At 41.3% G+C, this 24360-nt stretch overlaps 1 protein-coding gene across 1 annotated transcript in view; it reads left to right on the plus strand.

The window, feature by feature from the left end:
* The window catches only part of GMDS (GDP-mannose 4,6-dehydratase), a 436198-nt gene that overhangs the window by 349738 nt on the left and 62100 nt on the right, over nt 1-24360 (plus strand). The window contains exons 8-9 of the mRNA XM_075142569.1: nt 2503-2621; nt 11869-11965. Of these exons, the coding sequence (XP_074998670.1) occupies nt 2503-2621; nt 11869-11965 (216 nt within the window). The remainder of the gene's footprint in view (nt 1-2502; nt 2622-11868; nt 11966-24360) is intronic.

Here is a 24360-nt window from a genome sequence, read left to right on the forward strand (position 1 = left end):
CAAAATTAATGTGTAAATATTTTAAATACTCACTGAATTGTTGAATGTCTCAGCATAAGCACCTGCACTAAAATTGTGCCCAATGAATTACAATGCTGAGGTGTTCAAAAGTGGAGGGATGGCAAAAAATTATCGTAAGTGTGATCCTGCTTCTACTTAGAGATATTAATACTACTTTACAAGAGTGCATAGTAAATAGTAAGTATTTACAGTATTTACTAAGTATTTACATAGTAAATAGTAAGTACAGTGCATAGTAAGTATGCAATAGGTCCTTATTGCATATTCGGTCAACCTACGTGGCATTATTTTACCAATAAATGAGGTTTGGTTGTTACATCTCTGTCAGATGTAACGGACGTTACAGTGCTGTGTACGTTTCAAACAAAGGAAGGCGAGACCTTGAATTCATTACGTACAGCAAACATCCGCTAAAGTCAGGAGGGGAACCGCTATAAATTCTGACTCTGACTGACTGACTGTCTAATCTTGGAAATCCTTATTCACTCAGATAGTGCCTTCTCATATGAGGAAGCTTGTTGTTTTCAGCTGGGCTGCTTAATGAAAGCTGAAGGTCTGTGAAATCAGGGACTAGGCTAGGAGAACCAGAACTATCAATTACTTATTTTAGATATTCCTTTTACCTTTCTGTGAAGCTGCTACTACTGTGAATCCTGCAAGCTGTCCAGTCATGAAGAAACAGGAGTTGGTAATTTACGGCGACCTCTCAAATCAGCAGGGAAACCCCTATGTTCCAAGAAAGCTCATATGAGAGATACGAGTTAAGACATCTCCTCCCCACAAGAGGAGTTTCATCAGCCAGTCAGGTATTTCCGCATCATTGGCTAGGATGTTCAACCCTGGAAGGGAAAAATAAAGTTGCTGCCATTGTCCTGCCCAGCAGGTCATATCCCTAAAGCACAATTAATGTCAAGGACTTACACAGCAGTTGCCCAAAACCCAGCCTTCCACGCACGTTCAAGAAGCAAAGAGGTTCAAAAGGAACATGTTAATAAAATCTTGTCAAAACTTTGGAAGATGCTTAAAATAATAACTGGGAAGAAAAATGGCTTGCAAATAGAACCATTTAAGTGGAATGTATCGCCTTGCTATGCTGGACACTGATTTATTAAGAATAGGGGGGAAAAATTGAATATTTCAGGTGGTATTTACCAAGAGAAACTGAGCTGTCCCAAAGCTTTTATTAATCTGATTTGCAGAGTATCCACTACCATCAAGGGACCTACTAAAGTTGTTTTCTTTAAAGCTGATGTGAAGAGGTCAATGCAAATAGCGTTGTGGATTACACTGTGAGAAGATGACAGTCCTTTTTACCATATGGAGAGAAAGTTGAATTATTTTGTTTTTCTTTTCTGGTTATTTATTAAATGAGGATCATGCCATACAGGTATTCCCTTTTCCTCTCCAAAGGAAATGAAGTGCTTACATCATTTTGATTGATCTAAAGTAATAATTATTCTCTCCGCCTACAGCTCCTAGACAGTCAAATAGTCCAGTCGCTAGAGCACTGGCTTGCACATCAGAAAACCGAAAAGTACCTGCCATGATACCTCAGACAAGTGTCTTTGTGTGCCTCTTTTTCCATCTGCTTTCCTCCTTTCATGCTGACTTAGCTGGCCAGCCCTCTGAGATGATGCTCATCCATCATTACTTGTTTGTGGGAGGGGACTCTGTGAAAGACATTGCTGTGGGAAGTAAACTTGCTCCCCTGAAATGCACATATGTTGACAATCCCATGAAGTTTTGCTTCAAAACCTATTGCGATTTTTGCTGCTGCGCAAACGGTTCTCTGGAAGAGATGTTAAAGGTTGTCTCACTTTTCTACCAGTGTTTTCTGTGTTCCTGTGTCAAAATAAGAAGTTTCTGCTGCGGTGCTTTAATATGTAACATTCAGCACATATTCAGCAGGAAAAACAGATTAATTTGGTCAAATACATTGTTGACTATTCTTAGTTACCTTTTTAATTACTTTTAATTAAAAGCTCAACTTAGCTAAAACAATTGTGACAGAAGAAAGAGCCAAAAGGACCCATATTTTCATGATTCCATGTGTTTGACATCGTTCTACAACAGACAGACAACAGCACTCTGGACTGAAACATTACAAAATTTTGTTCTTTTCCCCATATCTATGTCAATTCATGCAGTGCTTTAAACAAGTGAATCCATCCTCTTGAGCACTAAACCAAGTCTCAGTGTTCAAAAGTAAACATATTAAAGTCTCCCCTGCAGAAATCCCTGCTGTGAAACAAATTGAAAATCAAATACAGCATTGTTTTCTATAATAAGAAATAATTGAACTCTTTTCAGAGTTGCACTGAACTGGTTAATAGCTGCCATGTTAGGAAAGTGCTAATTTCCCCAGCTTGGGATATGCGTGTGTATGCGTAGTTATTTCCAAATCAAAAATGCAGTAATATAATATCATATACCAAAGAGGCCACTTACATGTGCGCTGAACCTGACTTTGTCTTTCCGCAGGCCATGTGGCTGATGTTGCAAACGGATGAACCCGAGGACTTTGTCATAGCCACTGGGGAGGTCCATAGCGTCCGTGAATTTGTGGAGAAGTCGTTTAAGCACATCGGGAAAACCATTGTGTAAGTATGAACATGGGATAGCAGCCACGGGTTGAACATTTCTGGCCTGTTGCATTTGCTGTGTTACAGAGTATTGTTTCTCTACATTATTTTGTTTTTTCCCCTCACTTTCTAATTTTGTAACATGTGAGACCTTCCGGGCACGAATGGCTGCCGCAGCGGATATGTCTAGTGTTGCCCTCTAGATCATAAGAAAAAAATGCAGGCTGGTACGTCTTAATTTTTTATTCCAAGTCTTCATTCTCTGTTCTTCCATTCAGTCCCCACCTTGGGGGGCAGATGCCCCCCCAGAGATGTTAGTACCAGGGTGCTGTTCATCACCCTGCTGCAAAAGGGGTTTTTCTCTATTTTGTGCCCCCAGACCCCCACAGTCCTGCTCCCATCCTCTGCGATCTCAAGAGGTGACACCTGCCAACCCTGTTCTTTCCGTGTGACAGCCCATCAGCCACACCACAAGGATTATGTAGCAACCCACTCTACATTCCTATTAGCTCTTCTCCTACTAAGCCATAAAAATGTTGAGCAGTGGGTGCAGAATGTTTACAATGGATATTCCACATAGTTTGATTGAAAATACAAAATTCCTTCTCAAGGCCATATAATAAAACCAGGATGGCTTGGTGAGCGCTTTCTGTAATTTATATTTTTATTGTTTATTATTTTTTCAATTTCCCTCCTTCTGTATCTTCTCTGGGCCCCATGCATCAACATACCGATCTCAGCTGGAAAAGGGAGAGGAAAGCCACAGGCTCTTCCATGACGCTAGCGCCAGGGCTGTTCCTCAGGCCATCAAAGTCACTTGTGCAGCTGGTGAACTTTTGACAGGGCCAATAAGTTTTACTTGGGAACAAAAACTTGACAAATTCAATAAATATGCAGAAGTGCAGAGATATATACAATATTATTTGAACAGCCAGTGGGTGGCTGGGGAGGTAATAACATTTTCTCCTCAATGAGTTTTTAGTCTGGTTTCAATTTTTGGCATCAACTTCCAGAAAAAATTCTGATGGGGGAGAGAGAGACTGTATAAATAGAATTTCTAGCCCAAAAGCTCAGTTTTGGGAATAAGTTTCTCTCCATATTTTTAGCATCTTTTGATAGTGAGATGTCCCTGTATGATCACACGTTGTCCCATATGTCTTAACAGCAGTGAGGTCTGACAGGGTAAAGGGGAGGTAGTAGGAGCTCTAGTAATTGCTTTGTCTTTCTTATTTTTTCTCCTTTTTCTATACTTTTGCTTCTTGTGTTTATAAGCTGATTCTCCCTAGTAAGCATTGATACGAATATGCTGTGGATTCAGTTGCTCCATATAAGTAAGAATTCTTGTGATTTTGAGAACTATTTTGTCCTTGTCTATTGTTGTTTGCAAAAGCAAGAATGAATGTTTGGTGAAGAACTTTTTTTAACATTTTGATTACCTAAAATTAGAAACTGAAATGTATAGGTCAGTACCTGGCTGAATGCCTTTATTTGCAGATGTTCTCAACATTATACTTTCTTTTGATGTCAATAAAATTATCCATTAGTTTAAAATTAAACTCCCTGCTTTGGTGTTGGCCTAAGAAGTCTCAACATTTCCCAAGACTGACAAATCAGCATGTATTTTTCAGAAAGCAAATTAAACCCTCGAGAAAACCTAAAGAAAAGAACAACAATTACACAAATAAAAATGAAAGTACTTTTATGAATAGCTTCTGTTATAGAGAGGATATTAAAGGCTTACTTCAGATTTAGTTGGTCCTAACATACAAAATTTTGTGTCCTGTTTGTTTAATTTTTTGCTCACATATGGCTCCGTATGGTGGACTGCATGTCATTCATGTTGGTGATTACTGCAGTCAGCATTTGGATTGAATCAATCAGTCACAAGTTTCTCTCTCAGGGAAACTTTACAGTATGACTCCAAGTGATGAGATAGGGCAGGTATTTTGTGTGTACGAAGGCATAGTTGCATTTTTTTTACTAATCAATAAAAGCAATTTTCAAAAATTGTATAAGAATCCACATGACATGTAGTGACGTGGATTTTTAAGAACCTAAATCGCTTTACAAACAGGGCTTGGGCTGCTAATCCCCATGGCTCTTCTGAAATTTTTCTTCACTGTGAATAAGTTATTAATTCCTTAAGCCATTTACCGGTGATATATAAATATCTATACATATGGGGACTGAGGTGACATTTTAGGTGCTAACGACAATTCTGTTGCTGATCATTTTGACAGTGGTGTAATTCTGATCATTTTAGATGTAGTCCAGCCAGATAAACCAGCCATTCATTCCCCCTGCTCCCAGGGTAGGGGTAGTGTCACAACAGACCCGCTACTCGTCCCGTAGCCATCGTTCATCTTTCAAATTGCACTAGATGTAAAATATTTCTCAGAATTCGGAAAGTTTTGTTAAGAACCTCCATAATTTTTCTAGGTGTCAGCCTGGCCCATGCTTTTGCAGCACAGACATGCTCTCTCCTTACCCTTGCTGGCTTTGTGGCCAGCCGGCTGGTAACCTCTCACATTCTTTGAAACCTCCAAGGGCTTTCTACTCCCCCCTCCTCCAGTTTGAATATAGCTTCTTCAGGGAGTAGCCTAGCAGCAATATCCTCCCTTTTAGCATTGTGGGACCCCACTGGTGAGTCCCATTGATCCGTTTCTTTACAATTTATGAGGCACCTAAGAACCAGCACACCAGAGTGCAATTGCTAAATGAGTTCCTGCAAGGGCGGCTGCTTTCTTCCTAGCTCCCTTCCTCAAAGTTTGATTGAGTTGTTTGATTGTTTGGAGGGTTTTTGCAGGGTTGCAGGTATTACGAAATTTTGCAATCTCAAAAAATTATCTGGGAAATTTCCAGCAGCCCTTTTCACTGCTGTAAGTGATGGCACAGCTTCCCAGTATTGCTGTACAATGCGCCTTTCAAAATTGATGGAATGATGGAGTAAATGGCCAGGAGGGATGTCACGGCAAGCAGCAGTTGGCAGAGCTCATAGCACATCTGAGAACACAGGGCACATGTGCAGGGGCTCTTAACCATCCCTACTTTGTGCTTTGGCAGGGAAAGTTGCAAATGCAACAAAGTCTTAGCTGTCACGTCTTGATATTGCAGAAGAGAACAGGAAGAAAAGCAATCCTGGCTGCCCCATCAACCAACTAAAAATATTTTTTTTTTTTTTAGCTTTTTGTCTTCCTAACAATTCAAATTAACTTATACAGCTGAAAATCCAGGACAGCCTAAAAAGTCTTTCCAAGAAGATAATATAATACTCTGTCATAGCCAGTCATTAGCACATGTCAGAACTATGTCTTCTAGCCAAAATAAGAGAGAGAAACTTTACTACATTTTTGTACCTAATTAAATGTACAGCTGCAATAAGGCTGATTCTCTCTCTGAAATTGACTGTAAAGTGTACACAGAGGTTTATCTACCTTGTGTGGTTTTTTTCTTCTAACAGTTCTTTTTCAAGGGAGAAATTTCAAATTATATTTATATAGTCCTCTGAATCATTCAAATTCAGTCCTTTGTACTAACAGGAAAGCCTCAGAGCTACAAATATTTTCCCCCTGTAAGGATTACACTTTTTTTCTTTTACTTTCCCTTCTATTTATTACTAATTAAGTAGTACTTGGGGGAAACACTTCCCGCCTATAATTTGAACTACAGCAGGGTAAACGAAACAGGCAAACGCTTGTCTTGACTAATTTTCTGTCATTAATCTTATTAAATTAGAACAGGATTGCAAAGATAGCCTGAAACCACTACAGCACTCAGAGTTCTTTGCAGAGTGCTACAAAGACTGCTGTCTGCAAATGTGGAAAGAAAAAAAAGAAAAGGAAAAAAAAAGAAAAAACTGCTCAAGCAGTGGAAAGATTTATTGTGGTTTTTATTAATATAAAAATACATGCACATTTGTTACAGAAATATTCATTGCTTCCAGGATCAGAATTAATTCAGTAAAAATGAATATTTTACTCTAGTCATTTGGCTCTACATACAAATTTTATCTTAACTAACATGCCAGTTGGTCTTATAAAAGATCACCCTAAAAAGGGGAAGTTTGCAGATAAGCTATAAGGTCTAATGAGGTGAACTACTAGCAGAAGTGGAGCAGTGGCCTCTTCAGTGACAGTGAAGGTTGAACTGAGATTGAACTGAGGGAGGAGGGTTTTTCTGGTTTGTTTTTTTTGTCTCTTTACCTTAAAATGGAAGGTTGGGTTACAGAAACACATGAGATTTGAGTAAGAATGGAAAGCGAACAATACGTTAGTAATGGTGCTGTGGGGACATGGAAGAGGAGCCATCAAAAGTCATCATCAAAACAGCTGCTGTTTCCAGGTCTGGTCTTTGCCCACCAAAAATTGCTGGTTGGCTCGTGCTATGTGTTGTATTTAACAGCTCAGGAAAATCAGAAGCTTTCAGATGAGGAGGGAGGGAACAGAATCCCATACAGAAATTTGAGGCATTTTGAAGAGTGATAGTTGAAAGGAACCCAGCCAGGTCGGTGAAGAATGCTGGCCTGGGTGAACCCTCATGAGCAAGGGTCCTCACTTAGGACTGCACCACCTGTTATCACCGTTCTCACTGTAGAATATACGTTTGGGGGGGCATTTAATGCACATCAACTGAAGAATTAACTCTTCCAGCTGAGCAGGCTTTTATTACTTTCTTATTGATACAAGGTTTTATGTGTAGGCAGATTAAGGTTTGAAGACTATAACAATTTAATTATCTGATTTCATACATCATAAAAGTTATGAGAGTTTCTCCTATAGAAAGACTGGATGAGAATTAAATATGATGTTTCATGGGAAATTCCACATTTTTCCCCCCCCAAATGAAATGAAAATAATTCTTACAAATGCAATTTGGAAAAATATCTGATTTCAGGTCAGCCGGACTGCTTTGTTTCTCTTCTAACCTCCTTTTAAAGAAAGAATAACTTAAAAAGAATTTTTAAAGCCATTCTGAAAGAAAAAAAAACCAAAATGTTTCCATTCTGAAAATGTCAAATCATCTTTTTTAGATATTATTAATATAATTTTGTTCAGTTTGACAGTAATGGAATTTACGTGAAACTAAAACTTTTCTTTCCAGAATGTTTTGATTTTCACAGAAGCATTAATATTCTTTGAGAAAACATTTTCTTCTCAACACCAACTTTCACAATTTGGAATAAAGGGATAAGAGCTTCAAAAGATTTCCAAGGAACTAAAAAAAAAAGAAAGCAAAAAATAGGGAGCCTAGCATGTATTTTTTTTTATAGTCTCGTAATATGGGGAGTCACAATTTAGATTTTTGAAACTTGAGCTTGACAATGCTGGGAATATAACAACAACAGCATTGGTTTAACTTTAGTGTTCCTTTAGTGAGCAAACACTGAAGTCCCGATTTGTCAGAGCATTTGAAAAAAATTTTAAGTACATCCCTCTATGGTAGCATACTTGCTCTTTACATTTAAGCACAAGATCGTGGTTAAGCAATCCCTATATCCTTGATTGCTTTGATGCATCAGAGCTGCTGGCAAGGTTGGTGGTTGAGTTGGTGGCAAAGGAACTATGAAAAGTCGTATTTAAAGTTTCCCTACAAAAGATTACTGCAAAAGACATTAATGGTCTGTTATATGGTGTCAGTTTTGCTGTTTATAAAGTGCCAGGACAGAATGAAGGGCTTTGGCTTAATTGTGTGTGTAGCAGCAATCAGGCCACAAATCCAAGAAGTCTACACAAATGTTATCTCGTATTAGCTGTGGAGGAAGAGCAAAATTTTCCTAAAATTTTATTTTTAATTAATTTATTGTTCATTTTCAAATGTGAAAATATTTTCTATTGGCATATATTTGATTTAAAAGGTGTACGTGATAGTTTTATTTTCCATAAAGAGGCAGAGCAGCGGTAGCTACTAGTGGTTTTGAATATTTTTTAAAATGCTATCAGTTCTGTTTCTATGTAAAGATCAAGCAAGGAGATGAAATGCATATACTTGTTCAGTTTATCTGTGCTTTTGTGAAAGGTTTCATTTTCAGTTGATTTCTTCACCACCTCAAAAATATATGTACTTTGCCTTGTTTGCTTCTCAGTTACAGCCATTTGCACCATTTGGTCCATTGCAGTGCTATTCTCACCCCCCCTCGATTATCCTGACTCCCCTGTGTCCTTCCCTGCCCACTTCACACCCTACTGGGTGGGTACCCCAGCTCTTCGTCCTCAGAAAACCCTCTATACCTGTGCATGTTTTTATAGCTTGAAGCTTGCTGTCTTACTGAATAGTTACAGGAAATTGGAATAATAATTGGAATCTCCAGAGTTGACGAGGAAAAGGAGCAGTCATCACCGCTGATAATAGGTATTATAACAGTAGTGATCTGCAGGTATGGAATTAGCCTTAAATTAAATGCAGTCCATTCCTCTGTAAATCCAGAGTGTAAAAACTCTTGAGGTGAAGAATGTTTTAAACAAGTAAACTTGCACATGCATTTGAAATGTAATTAACTTAGTTGCATGGAAATTTCTGAGGTCAGTGATAGTAGTGGTATCCACCAGAGTTGACAATGACTATCATCCTAAGCAATCCCAAAGCACCCGTCTCCAACAGTGAGGCACTCCACATGGAAGCATAGATGCAGAGGGCTTCAAACCCGCTTTGTCAGTAGCAGACGCGTGGTCTCGTGCATCCCTCTCCGGGTGCAGAGCGTTCTGGTGTATGGCTGATGCTGTCAGCCGTGAGAGCAAACCCACCCTTTGGTTCAGTGAGAGGGTGAAGCTCCCCAGTGTGGGGCAGGCAATGGTCTTGCTGTAGAGGCTCGTTGCCTGCAGGCTCTAGGACCAACGTTTTGTGAAAAGCCTACACTAGGCCAGCAGGCACCTGCCTCGAAGCCCCGGGCTTTGATGCCAGCTGAGAGTTGTGGGGATCCACTCCCCATCCTCTATACATTTAGCCCAGCCCTGATTAGCCAAACTTTCTTTAGCCAGGGATCCTTTGCGTTTCCTCCAAGTTACACAAGGCTGTTTTCTTGCCTACTTGGGCATCTGCCCTAAGGAGCAGAAAGCTGGGTAGTCCTTGTGGCTGGAGCTATCTAAAACTACAGCAACATGAGGGTTCCACCATGCTCGTGCTTCAGGATAATCTGGCATTACGTTTTCCAGTTAACAATTCTGACTGCAATTTGACCATAAATTAAGGAGGGGTTTGGTGGATTTTTTTTCCTTTCCTTGTGGTTAGAGGAAGAAGAGAGGGGGAGTTGGTTAGCAAAATGGATGTCTTGCTCCTGGTGTCAGGCTGGCCCCTGCTATCAATCCCTTTTATCAGCAGTATGGTGTCCCCAGCTGTGAGCGCCGAGGTGCCAGGAGTAATTAGAAGTGCAGCTATCAAATGCTACTTTGTTCACAACGAGAAGTACTTTTTTTCCCTTGTGAACTTTTCACATTACTGGGCTGAACAAAATGGGTGGAGATTTCTTCTTAAGCTATTTCTATTGTTATATAACTTTGATAGCGACATTAAGTGAGTCTTTACTGGCTCGGCCGAGCCTTCTGGAGCCTGTTGGGTGTTAAATGGGGTTCTCTGCTCAGTGACCTCCAACAACAACTGACGTCTCCTGATCTAAGCGCTTCCTGTTGTTTTACTGGTGACGGTTAGTTTTCTATTAAGCTCATTTGAGTCCTGCACATTTTTACCCTCTGCCCTTTAAAGGGAGGGACTAATGTTAGTTTTGGCTTCTGAATGAAAACTTTGCAGTTCAGGCTTCAAACAGAGCAAATGTGAAAAAGAAAGAAAGAAAATTTAAATTATAAATCATCTTTAGCATCATGGTATGACTATTAACAGCTGACTTCACTGTGGCTATTATCTCTTGGAAATTATTTCAACGTGAAGTGTTCCCAGTATCAAGCATCCTACAGGCTTTGCTAGTCATCCAAAAGTCATGAGTTGTGCTTAAAAAATCGTGGGATTTAAAAACTAGTAATAATGCATATTTGGTATTTCCTTCTGCCTTTCAGTGTTTTAACCTTCATGGGTACACAGAGGTCACATTTTCAGACTTTCCTCCTTAGCCCTCAGGGCTAGAAACTCAAAAATGAAGGCTGAGATTGTCAAAGAATTAAATCCTTCTAGGAGCTTCGGGGGGGCAGGGGAGCAAGGAGAAATCAAATCTGCGACAAACTCCCAAGAGCTAGCAGTACAATTAGTAAGTGGGAGGCAAGGGCCGCTTTTCTTTCATTGCTGGTGACTGAGTCTAAATCACAGCGTTGATTTAAATTACATAGATTTTACCTGAACACAAAAAAAGTAAAGGATTTCATCACTACACTTTTATGCCAACCTGGTTCAGAGCCCCATGATATATACTTAGAGGCAAAAAGCAAAGAGGGGATAGAGTTTCAATCATAGCTCTGGATTTTGTACGTTCAGTGGATTAGGTTTGATGCACCGGGTATGTTCCTACATGTGTCATCGGAAGCATTTGTTTTGAGAGGGAGCATTGTCCTCGGGCTTCCAGGCTGCAGGCTGGCCTCTCCAAAGGCAGAGCTAGTCACCCACCACACCGCTCCTCTTCTGCTGCTCCCGAAATTTTAGGCTAGGACAGTTGCTAACAGAATAGTTCACGGCGCAACCAGATCACATAAATTACAGCAAATTGCAGGCTGTTCAACACATATGAAACTAATTTGGACAAAGTAGCTGGCTTTCAGCTCACAGGTAGTAAGTACTGTTTACAGTACATGTATGTGAAGTGCCATGTCAAGCTAGGACTGAAAACTCAAGAACTGTTTTTGTTTTGTTTTTTCTAGTTAAGCACAAATTAAATTATGCAGCTTAATGCTATTCAAACAAAGCTTCACGTCCATAAAATTAGCAGATTAAAGAGTTCCTGAAACTATTGGCCGAAATACAAGAATTAAAAATATTTTAAGAAAACAACTTTGAACCAATCCACAAATGAAAAACCTCACTGTCATATTTGTTTGCAGATACATGAGACATTCTGAAAGTTTTATTTTCCCCTAGCCTTATGTATTTAATTTGAAAGTCCTGTATTTTAGACCTTCCACTGAATCAAAAACCAAAACAAAGAGACTTCAAAAGCCATTGTTGCTCCATTCAAGTCTAAACTCTGCCTTTGTTCCTATAGCTAATGAGTTTATACTGTCCTGCAGGGAGAATTGACACCAGCCTCAAGTAAATGAAAGCAGGCCAAATGTTGGTAAGATCAGAGCACTAAAGTAATTATGGGTTGATTAAATGTTTATCTTCTTTACAGGTGGGAAGGGAAGAATGAAAATGAAGTAGGACGATGCAAAGAGACTGGCAAGATTCATGTGACAGTCAATCACAAGTACTACAGGCCAACTGAAGTGGTAAGAAAATGCCCTCTCTCGTAGCTTTGCAAATGAATAATCCAATCACTCAGCCAATAAATTGCTGCATTTGGCCAGCAGTCTGTGAAAACGGCTTAATTGCGCTCCTGCTGCCAGCTTTTAGAGCTCTAAATTAGCCTGCTCGTTGGCCCCCTCACAGCCAGCTACCTGGGAACGAGCAACCAACCAACCAGGCAGGCAGGCAGGCAGGCAGGCAGCACTGCCCAGGAGGAGCAGGTTTGCCCTGTCACAGAGACGCTGCTCTGCTCTGCTTCCGTCACCCTCTCTGAATGGGAGAGGGGATGCTTCGGGGGGTGATACGTCACCTTATGGGAAACAAAACAAAGTCTAAACAACTTCTTGTTCCTTCTGGTCTCGAATGGGTATGTGGTCATCTCTCCTGCAGCTGCAAGAAGGGAAAGCAGAGGAAGGTGAGCACTAATAGGCTTGATTTTTAAAGTACCTCCTTCTGTGTCTCCATGACAGTGTTTCAGCTCCATCCAGTGAGTATCCCCCGTTCAGCTTAAATCTTTGTAACTGTGGATAGCACAAAATGACCATTTTAGAAGTGCTTTGTTTTCTTGGGTGCTTTGCAGGGTCCTACTCAGTAAATGCTCATTTGCAGAACACATCTTTACTCCCAGGAATGCCTCAGTGAAGTCTGCCGGGGGTGCTGCCAGCAGGACCGAGCCACTAACCCCTGTGCCCAAACTGCCTAATGAGCATGCTAGGGAAGGGAAAAAAAAACAACAATATTTCCAAGTCAGGCAGGATGATGGCAACGCACAGAGATGGTACAGGACTGAGCCTGGTTTCTGGACACAGGGAACAACAGCCCCAATTGTGCGATGTGGGAGTGGGTGTGCTCAAGAGAGGATGTTCTCATCTCCTGGGGAGGCTGATACCAGCCCTGCCAGCTGCTGATGCAGCATCAGCTGTCAGTCCGTCCGTTCAGAAGTCCTGGCTTCAGCTGCCTGATTCAAGCAAGGTGTGACGAGAACACGTTTGTCTTGACACAGATTGAGGTGGGAGTGGGGAGCTGCATGTGTGGAAGTGGACATGGGTTCTAAAGTGGAAATTCTGAGGGGAATGGAGACTTTCATGTTATACAAAAAAGGGCTGGACCCGTGTATCAGAATCAAACGCTAGGAAGTCATTAAGAGCTGTCCATCATTCTGTGCTTTGGTAAGGTGTCAGGATGATAAGGAGGACATAGAGACAAAAGGACTTGCCAAACAGGAAAAGGACACTTGACCCAACAAGTCTGCGCTTTGTGAGACCCACTTTCCTGCTTTGTCATACCTCTTACTAACAAGTACATATTCACTCCTCAAAATTCACGGGTAGTATGTAGCTATTCTGAAGCCCTTGCTGTAGTTCCACCTTATTCATGTGTGCAGACATTTTCTGCTGAAATAATGGTGCCCATGGTCTCCTTTCTGTCCTTATTGGTCTCCTTTTGGGAACTGATTTCTGGATTTTAAATTCAGCTCACTCTACGCTTGTCCATTTTGGGACAGTGCATAAGCACAGGTCCCTCAGGAATGCTCATGCAATTGCTAGTGGGTCCATACATGAGTATAGGGATGTATTTTCCCCAGGGCTCAGTTTTGGGGCCGGTCTTGTTCAATATCTTTATCAATGATCTGGACGAGGGGATCGAGTGCTCCCTCAGTAAGTTTGCAGGCAACACCTAGCTGGGCGGGAGTGTTGATCTGCTGGAGGGTAGGAAGGCTCTGCAGAGGGACCTGGACAGGCTGGATCGATGGGCCGAGGCCAACTGTATGAGGTTCAACAAGGCCAAGTGCCGGGTCCTGTACTTGGGCCACAACAACCCCATGCAACGCTACAGGCTTGGGGGAGAGTGGCTGGAAAGCTGCCCAGAGGAAAAGGACCTGGGGGTGCTGGTTGACAGCCGGCTGAACGTGAGCCAGCAGTGTGCCCAGGTGGCCAAGAAGGCCAACGGCATCCTGGCCTGTATCAGAAATAGTGTGGCCAGCAGGAGCAGGGAGGTGATCGTGCCCCTGTACTCGGCACTGGTGAGGCCGCACCTCGAATCCTGTGTTCAGTTTTGGGCCCCTCACTACAAGAAGGACATGGAGGTGCTGGAGCGTGTCCAGAGGAGGGCAACGAAGCTGGTGAAGGGCCTGGAGCACAAGTCTTATGAGGAGCGGCTGAGGGAACTGGGGTTGTTTAGTCTGGAGAAGAGGAGGCTGAGGGGAGACCTCATTGCGCTCTACAACTACCTGAAAGGAGGTTGTAGCGAGGTGGGGGTTGGTCTCTTCTCCCAAGTAACGAGCGATAGGACGAGAGGAAATGGCCTCAGTTTGTGCCAAGGGAGGTTTAGATTGGACATTAGGAAAAATTTCTTTACTGCAAGAGTGGTCAGGCCTTGGAACAGGCTGCCCAGGGAAGTGGTTGAGTCACCATCCCTGGAAGTATTTAAAAGACGTGTAGATGAGGCGCTTAGGGACATGGTGTAGTGGGCATGGTGGTATTGAGTTGATGGTTGGACTCGATGATCTTAGCGGTCTTTTCCAACCTTAATGACTCTATGATTCTATGATTCAAATACAGAGTGGAATGTGGCCTTGAAATAGCACAGCATATAAACTCAGTAGACATCTGATGTTTATCTGAAATTATCTGGTCTGTCGTAGGCCACCTTCCCTTGGGCTCCATCTCTCTCTTCCACTGCCCCCATCTTGCCTTGCATTTAACACCTGTGGAACCCAAGAAGGCTGTGAAGCTGGTCAAGCATGATCAAGATAGAAGCACAAAATGGGTTTTGAAGTACCTTTGTCTTAAGGGATATGCAGATGAACTGTGAGCAAACTCCTCTAGGCAGGGATGTGACATCCACTTCCTGCAATCAAAGTTTCCTTTTTTAAGAGCATCTCAGGATGGGTACCCAGAATCACTTTCTTTTTTTTAATTCTGATTGATTTTATTTCTGTTCCTTATCAAAGGTAGGCAAACTTCTGTTTGTTTCAGTTAGGGAATCACATCTGTGCAATTCCAAAATGCCAGACCAAAATCCAATCCATCGCGAGAAAGCGAGGAAAAGCAATGAGAGAACTGAAACGGACTGACGGCACGTATCCCCTCCCGCCACCCTCACCAAGACCGCTGAAGGCGAGAAAGCCTCAGGTTGACATTTTGGAAGGAGGCTTAGCCAGATCAGTTAACAGGAATTCTGCTGTTGAATCCCAGCTGACAGAGAAAATCTGATGCTCAGATTCTCATGTCTTATTTGGAAACGTTTCTGTCTGTCTCTCTAAAATTTAACATGGTATTCTGGAAAGTGAAAATAAATATCGTTTAATCTTGTGTACAGTCAGTTCTGACAGTGCCAATACATTCATTTGAAAACACATTTGTTTTCTTCAGTTAGTGATCCCGGGGGTCAAGGCCTCCCATTGAAAAGCTTAGCTGTACTGAAGAAGAAACCTTGAAATGTGAGACTGTCTTCTGGTCAAACTAAGTAGACCCTTTGAATGCCTTGACTCTAAATCTCTTCACTCTGCTTTTGACTGCTTTGGGGCCCCCTGATATTTACTGGCCTTCGGAATTGTTTCTGCTAATGCTTCTAATGCCTGTCTCTCTCCTTCCCTCCTTGCATCTTGCCAACTAGAAACATATCAGTATCATTTCTTTCTGCTTGTATCTAATTCTTACCAGTATCTTTTCTGACCCTTTTTTCATTGTATTTGGACACTCTAATCTGCTGCAAGGATTGGGGAAAAAAGATTACTTCTGATTTTCTTAAAATCAGCACAGTTTTCACAGGAGCTTCACGGCAACTTTGCTTTTTATACTAAACTTGATACACTGTGAAAGATGCTTTCATGCATTTTGCAGGCTTTTTTAGCACATGGCTAGTAAAGTCATACTTTACACTTATTTGCTGCCCTAGGCCTGTAAAGATAAGTTTCCACTACAGTTTACTCACCTGTAAAATGTAGATACTTCAGAAACGATCTCACTAGTCTTTTCTATTTTTGTTGCAATCAGAATGTTCATATTGTAGGTAGGCAACTTAGTCTGTACTTGGATTTAAATAATCTATTTAGTATTCACAAAAATAATATTTAAATTAATTTTAAATTTCTTCTAAAAGTTAAAGCCGAAATTCAATCACCTCAGTCAGTTGGAAACAAGCAGCCCTGCAGCACAGGATGTCAGAAGCATCAGGTCTCTCAACCCCTGAAGTTGGGTAATTTTTAGAGAATTAGGGCCTGTCTTTAATTTTCTTATCTTTCAGCAAGGTAATTACTATTAATGTGTATGCAGAAATTTCCCTCCAAGAATTGCACAATTGCTTCTAATCAAATTATGCCCGTTAAGGTGTTTGAATAAAATTACCTCTATTATTTTTACATGGCAGATATTAAGCTAACAGTTCTATAGGAGCTTATTTCATTTCATTGCCCTTTCCTGCAACAATGAAGATTAACTCCAGGTCTCACTGGTCTGTCTTGTCATCACAGAACTTAAGATGTATATATCTCTCACTTAGGTGTTTATGTTACTTTTTAAAAGGGAAAAAAAGGAAACCTTTCAACCATATGTAAATGTTGCTTTTTCTCTGAATCTGATGCTCTGCACGTGTTACAGGGAATTCTTCCCCTTCCCTCCCACCTGTTTCTGCAGTTCCTACAGCTTGCCTAGGGTAGGAACTGCAGGTTGTCTTTGTGCATCACATTTGTTATGGGCTGGCATGGCTGTAACTCTGAGGATGTACATACATCAATGCAAATTTCCTTCCTTTAAGCAAGCCCTGGAAACTCTGTCACAATGCAATGCTAATATTTAAGCAGTCATCTGGCCTCTTATTATTCTTCTTCAAAGAAAAAAGGGCATGCTAACTTGCTAACTTCTTCCTTTTGTTATATGCCTTAAGCAATTAATCATTTTTCTCCCAGTCCAATCTAGCACTGATATAAATGAAACTCCATGTAATGGTTAGGAGGAAAAACTCATGGCAGTGTCAAAAGATGGAGGAGGCTTTGTCCTCCTGGAACTATGTCATTAAAACTGCTCTTTCTAACTCCTTAGGCGTTCTGTATCCCTCCTCACCAGGTTGTTTACTTTTCAAAGGATTGTTTGTTATATCTAAATATCTATAGATACACGCACACACACATGTATATAAGAAATTTCCCAAGTCTTCTATGTGTTGCTTACACTAAACTTTACATCTTTACTTAACTGCATTTGGCCTCAGTTGCCCTTTTTCCTCCTTGGAATTAAGCAGGACGGCTTTAAATTTCAGTCTCTTCAGATGTTTTTTAAAAATTCAGTTCTACGTTTCCCATGTTTCATAGGATTCCAGTAAAAATTCCTTGGGGCATATCAGATTCTCCCAAAGTCAGCTTTCTTAAAGTCAAAAACATTTCTGAACTCCTCTAAGTGTTCCTGCCCTAAAGAGCATTTAGAGTCTAATGAAACCATGATCACAAAACCCTAAATGCCCCGCACTTCCACTTTAGTTTTCATACAAGCTTCATTTCCTACTCCTAAGTTCAGAGCCGCCTGTGACTGTAAACTGTTCAGATGTCGGCACGAGGAAACACGTGCTTCCCTTCCTCAAGGATCTTTTTGCTCATCAATGTCAGTGTGGCCTGTATTAATACTCATGAAAACGAAATGGGAGCATTCAAGGAAGAATAATCTTCAGATGATTTTCCTGTCTGTTTTCCTCACTAGCAGCCAGGTAAAGAAGTCGCAAGTTGTCATAATTCTGACAGTCTTCTCTTATCTGTTTTTTTTTCCTCCTTGTTCTGAAAATGTATGTCAACATCCGAAAACTACTGCCTTGGTAAATGATTACCTCTGTTGTCCTTAATTCTCCTCCAAGCTGACTTTGCTGCTGTGTCAGCCAAAATGTTTATATTTTCCTTACTTCAAACTCAACATTATCTCTGCATTGCTTTGCCACCCTCTTCCTTTTATTTGTCCCTCCTGCTAATAAAACCTGCAGCATATTTTTTGTTTGTTTGTTTATTTTAGTTAAGACCTTACATATCAGGCATTTCAGAGGTATCTCTGAAAACAGACATGTCAAATTCAGCCAAGTAAAATAATGATTAGTGGTAGCTTGTCTCTGTATAGCATCTACAAGGCACTGAGCACTTAACATATTTTAAATGTTTCTCAACAAGCATGTGAAAAAGGTTTAAAAAAAAATAGTATCGCTGCATTTCTGCTTCTGAAACACATGTATGGCAGAGCAGACAAACTACACTACTTGAGTGAGATCATGAGGCGGTGGCGAAGTTAGGAGGAGAGCCTGATGGCGTTGTGCTCTGCTGTCATTCCTAGTGGGCACAACCGTCCTCCCTCCACAGGTAGCTTTCTATTTTTTTATCTCACCCTGATTTTGGTCCTCTTAGTTGTTCCTTAGAAGATAGGAAGATCACTTTTGCTATCACGTTTTCCTCTCAATAAACCTGAGAAAATTCAGCTGGCTCGTGTCCAGTCTTGCTTGCTGTCTTGTTTAATCCTCTTAACAGACCCTTCGCAGGAGCCCTAGCTTACCTCCTTTCTTGTGGGAGCAGATACCTAATATGTGCCCCTCCAACACTCCCACACACACTTCTGACTTTTTGCTTCATAACTAGCTCATTACATCAGTATTAGACAGGCGCATCCAGTACAGGAATCCCTCTGGACACCACTGTTTGCAGTCCTCATGTGCTGTGCTTTACTCGGTTGCTTCTCTTTGCGTCACCCTGCTCCTCCTCTGCTGTGCCTCCAACAAAATATTTCTCTGGCAACTTCTACAGCTGGCTCTGTTCCCCTTCCTCCTTCACCACCTCTTTCCCTGCTGTCATTCCTGAGGTTTTGAAACCAGCCATGTGTCATCTGTGACCTTCACATCTTCATTGATCTTCCTGAGAACATCAGCCTGTCTCTCTGAGTCTGCTTTCTGATCCCCTAATACCACAACTATCCGACAAGACTAGCCAGAGGAAGAGGGTGTCCTTACCTCCTGGGGTCTAAGCTGGAGTGTTTTTGCACCCTGGGTGTTGCACCATATGTTCATTTACAAGATCAGTAGTTTTTCTTCAGAAATGTTCAGACTAGCTGAAGAAATCTCTGACCGACTTTGGGCAATGCAGTTTTCCATTCTGGGTGGGTAAAGAGATTGCAACCCCATTGAAAAGCTAGTGTGTAAAGATAAGGCTGTCATCCAGGCAGAAGGGTTGGTGGTTTTAATTCATTGCTCATTTTTCTAAATGCTGTTGACACATAGCAATTAGTGGCAATCTTGGATGTGACAGATCCAGGCTCAACTCCTGAAAACAGTTTTTTAAATTAAACTTAGGTGACTGGAGGATTAAGGCTGAGGGAGAGGTGAATGAGGATAGAATGCTGTTTACGTCCTTAATTAGGCCCTGATTCAGCCAAGCATCCAAGCAAGTGCTTCACTTCAAGGGCATGAATAGTTAATAAGGACAGTTTCCATACTCGGAGCTAAGAGTGTGCTTACGTGCATTGCTGCATCTTAATATGAAGCAAAGCAATTCATCTGTGATGGGAACTGAGATGGCCAGCCCAAACGTTTGTGGGAACTCAGGAGATGCCAGCTGATTATTCTTGTTTGCCTGCCCCACTGTACGTGAGCACAGTACTCGGGAGCGGAGATGCTGAAATAGCTCAAGACAGTTTCTTTAGCCAGGTTCTCGTAGGGTGGCTTTGAAGGCAAGAAGGGATTAGACCAAGTTCATGCAGTTTGTAGTTTTAATCAACTGCTCCTGCAGTGATGTTTCCTGCCCGTAATTCTTCTCTGCCTTCCTGGCAGTGGGGGGTCTTACCGCCACCTCTTCACTTGTTCATGTTTATTCATGCACAGAAAGTCTCTCTTTATCTCACCTCTTATCCCCTTGCCTCCCCCTTCTCTTGGCCTGCCATTTGGCCTCCTCCTCCCCCTTGTTATCTCTGTCTGTTGTCTCAGCCTCATTTGGACCATCCCTTGTTTTCCTATCACTCCCTGTCCTCTGCCTGTCCCATACAAACACTCCCTGTGCTCCAGCAGATGTGGTGGAAAACGCAAAGCCTCTGATGGAAAGTCACAGGGGGTGGGAGAAATCCTGGAGCAGGCAAAAGCCACAACAGAAGTCCAGGCTCAGGCAGCCCCAAAGACACATTTGTCACAACTGCCGAGTATTCCCTCCTGCCAACGGTCTCCACCACCTACAGCCTATTCCCCATTTCCTACATGAGATCAGATGTTCAGAAGAGCTGAACTGTGGTTCAGACCACATTTTGGAGTGCCCAGTGAGACTGGCAGAGTGGCTCAGCACAAAACTCTTCCCACCAGGGCTTTCCAAAGACCTTGGTGTCAGAGGTGGTTGAGGTCACTTACGGACCTGATTGCTGGTTCCCATTCAAAAGTGGGAGTGTGTCTGAAGATCTGTCTCAGCTTTCAGAAGCTGTTTATTTTATTTTACAATGGGATTTTAGAAGTCAAGCAATACGTTAACAATACTGTTCACATTTTGACTGTGTTTCTCACCACGTCGTAACCTTTTCTTTTAAGTGTGCTGTGCCAATTCAACTCTTGCAATGGTTTTAGAATGGCAGCACAGAACCATAAATGACATGATTTATATGAAAATAAAAATGGCTTTTGAATACAGAGGATATGAGACAGAGGTGAGGTTTCCTTCAGCAAATCTGGAATTAAGGGCTAGACTCCTGTCTAATTTCTCCAGCCTTCGCAAGAACTTCCCTGCCTTCAGCTGTTTGTATTTATTTTATGGGTGAGTGGGTGCACAGAGGAAGATGACAGCCACAGAGTGTTCGTGTGTTTCATCTGAGAAGCCATGAGATGGTTTTAGTGTTGTTAAAAGCAGCTTTTGCTGAGTTTGGGTCAGCAGATGCCTCAACATCCGCCTTTTCAGCATGAAGTCTTCCAGTCAGTGGTTTGCTGGGGGGATGGCTGTCTCGCGCCTGGGTATGCCATGGCACCTAATATTTTTCCTGCTTGAAAGATAGTACTTCAAGCCACTGATTCTCAAAATCCTATGCCACCTCCTGCAAAATATGTATCAGTGTTACTTTGGTAACGCTGGTGAAGGTGTTACCAGAGCGAGTGAGTGCAGTAGTCCCTCTGAGGGCAGTGTGAAAGGGCCATATGGACCAGGTTAGGAGAAATGCATAAAGAGGTAGCCAGTTCTGAGGAAGCAGGAGGGTTTGGAGGTTTGTCTCCAACAGCTTTCATTTCATGTTTTTCAAGTGTTTCACAGTCCAAAAATGACAGTAGGTTTCTTTCACTTTCTTCTTTTATTTCTTTAGTTATTTGAAGTTTATTCCCCTAGAAAATGTGGAATGTTTTAACTTTACCTGTGGGAAAAAAAGTCAAAAATTATTCTGCTCAAAAAAAAAAAGAGAACAAAATTGGCTTTTCAGTTTTTCTAAGGAAAGCCTTATTTGGGGGGTGGGAGGGTACTTTTCTGGGGGAGTCAAGCTTTCTTTTAGATTGATCCTAGAGGTTTTCTGTCTCCCCCAAAAAATCCACAAAAAGTTTTTCTTCAGACTCATATTTCTCTCCTTCACCATTTACAATTTCTCTCAAAGGGGCAAATGGTTGAAAGGAAGTGGAGGTTTGGAAGTGGTTGTTTAAAAAATAAATAAACCTTCACCTTTCCCCTCTATCACCTTTAGAGTCATCATTTGTAAATTAGCAACTTCATGATGGAGGCGTGAAGAGGTGGGACCTTTGTTATTGTTGCTACCCTGTGTTGATGATGTTGATGAGTGCTTAACCACCTTCCATATCTTCATGTCTCATCTTTGTATTCCACTAAAAACCTGTAGCAATGATTCTGACCTTATCAGAACTTAAAAACATTTTACATTGTTAATTATTTTTTAGTATCCTTAATACTTCCCTAGTGTTCAAGGAGAGCTTGTATGGTTGAGTTGCAGGGGAAATTGAGCCTTGTAGATCTAAACAACTTTTCAAAGTTTTTTTTGTTGCTGAATAAAACACTAGAAAATTATCTCTGTGGCATAAACATCTGCAGCACTTGTCATGAACCAGGAAATGGATCTTCATGCCCATCTTGGATGCTCCCCAAATTGTCTGATGTCCCAGCTGGATGGGTGAAAGAGGAGACAGTAATTATCTGCAGGGCAGGGGAGACTTAAACATTAAAGAGCTTTATGCCTAGGGTCAGCTGGAATTTTTGCTCATTCCTCACATATAGTGTCTGAGCTCAGCAAAGCAGACAATATGAAAAATATTAACAGGATTCAAGAAGACATTAGTAATAGATTAAGAGTGCTTGCCTCCTTTGCAAGACTTTTTTTGCTTGATTTTTTTTTTTCTTTCAGCCAGGAAAGTCTAAAGGTGAGTAGGTGAAGTCAATTTTAATAATTCACAGACGATAATACATCTATTTCTCACTTGACAGAGCTAGTGTTTAAACTATTAGCATTGTCTGGCATAACATAAAACAGGATCAGTCACTCATCCCTTTGAAACATCTAACCTGGCCTCATTTAAATTTCTTCCTTCCAGCTTTGCCAGTATAATTTAATAGTCTTGGTAGAGCTCTCAGCTGACTTGTGACTTCAGACTTTATCTACTGGGTTGTGGTTAGGAATGGAGTAAGACAGCACCATTCCTCGTCAGCTTTTTCTGTATGCAGTGACACAGAAACCTCAGTGCTACAGATAGCCATTGAAATTCAAAACAGATCACTTGACTGCTGAACAGAAATGAGTTTTTAAATCAGATTTTCTTTTTGGAACACTGTTCTGTAATTTTTGAAAACACTCTTTTTTTTTTCCTTCCTCCAGATTGCTGAACTGGTACTACTTTGCAGTCATGCTTTGTATTGAATAGCTGTAAGGGGAAAGGTGGATTAACAATAATGAAAACAAAAAAATGTGTTTTAAAATAGGACGCCTGCCTGGTTTTTTACAGTAATCTGTGACAAGTTCATGTTTATAATTCACTACATCTGTTACCAAGTTAGTGCTTTGCAGACCTTAGTTTTACAAATTTCCAGATTGGGTGACTAGGAGTTGAATTGCTTTTGTTTTTATTTTTTCTTCTGTTTGACCCATAAAGTACCACACTTCCACCTTCTGATTTAGCAAGCAAAAACATATATTAAAGCTTCTTTACAATAACAAAGACTTCTGACTAAAGCAGTTGGCTCCCACTATAGTTTTCCCTTAGATAACAGTTGCAAATTTCCAAACCTCTAATCTTTGGCAGTATTTCCCTCTTGATCCTAGTTTCTGTTTCCATGTGTTGGAGGAGATTAAAAAGTGGGTTATGAAGGTGAAATTGGAAACAGAGGAAATGTGAGGTTTTAGGAAGAGCTCAGGTGAGTGATAGGGCCAAGTTTGCTCCGTGCACAGTTTTCATAGCTATGAAACAAAGCCTACCGGCGCCTCTTCTTATACTGCAGTGTCACCACTGATCACATGTTGTGACATTCACTCCTCACTCTAAACAATTCTTCTGTAGTGCTAATCCTATAAAGTTACCACAGTCTTTTATCCTGCACATAGTTGGCTGAAAGGGCTTGCAGATGAGTATGCAAGGTAGTATTGAGGTGTTTTTCCTGACCTTTCTTTCTCTGTCTCCTCCCGAAGGTGCTTCTTGGTATTATCTCTGTATTTCACATGGTTGTTAGATGCCTTCTGGATGGCTTCTAGGCTTAAAATAAAGACCAAAATTAATCTTGACTGATGAAGTGAATCCCAAAAGAGTCAGACAGCTCAGGCACTGTAAACAAAAAGTTGGCAGATTAGAATCTGACTAGCCCTAAAGGTAAGCTTCACACCTCTATAATAAATCAATAGCTGTGTGGCATAATGAATGCAAGGGGAAGGTGGACACAGGAGTAGAAACAGAAACAGAGGAAGGTGCGTTATTCACAACGGTAGAGATTCACAACAGTGAAGACTTACGTGCACTTGCAGAACAGCCAAAGGGAGTTGGTGATGGATGAGAGGCAGTTTGTGTGCTGGAAAGCTCACAAGAAGTATTCTTATTTGTGCTTTTTAGTATTAGCGACCACAATTAGTTCTACTTTGGCTTAACTGCTGGCTGGAGTTAAAAAAAAAAAGACATGATTGACTTAATTAAGTTCTTAAATATGGCTTTGAGAAGGATTTCCTACTCCAGACTAATGCCTGGAACAATTATCTTTGATACCCCTGATAGGATAGCTTGCTATGCCTGAGAATACCCCGGATGCAAACATCTGCATCCAGCAGCTACTTCAGCCGGTGGTTTGCTTTCAGAGGAAGCAGGTGTCAGGGCCATCATTGCTGGGGGGAAACTCCTGGGAGAAACCGTCCATATGCGCAGGTACGTGGCAGTTGATGTACTTGCTGTGGGTTTTGTGAGGATTGTACGCCAGAGT

This window comes from Calonectris borealis, chromosome 2, assembly GCF_964195595.1.
Source record: "Calonectris borealis chromosome 2, bCalBor7.hap1.2, whole genome shotgun sequence".
Taxonomy (NCBI): Eukaryota; Metazoa; Chordata; class Aves; order Procellariiformes; family Procellariidae; genus Calonectris; species Calonectris borealis.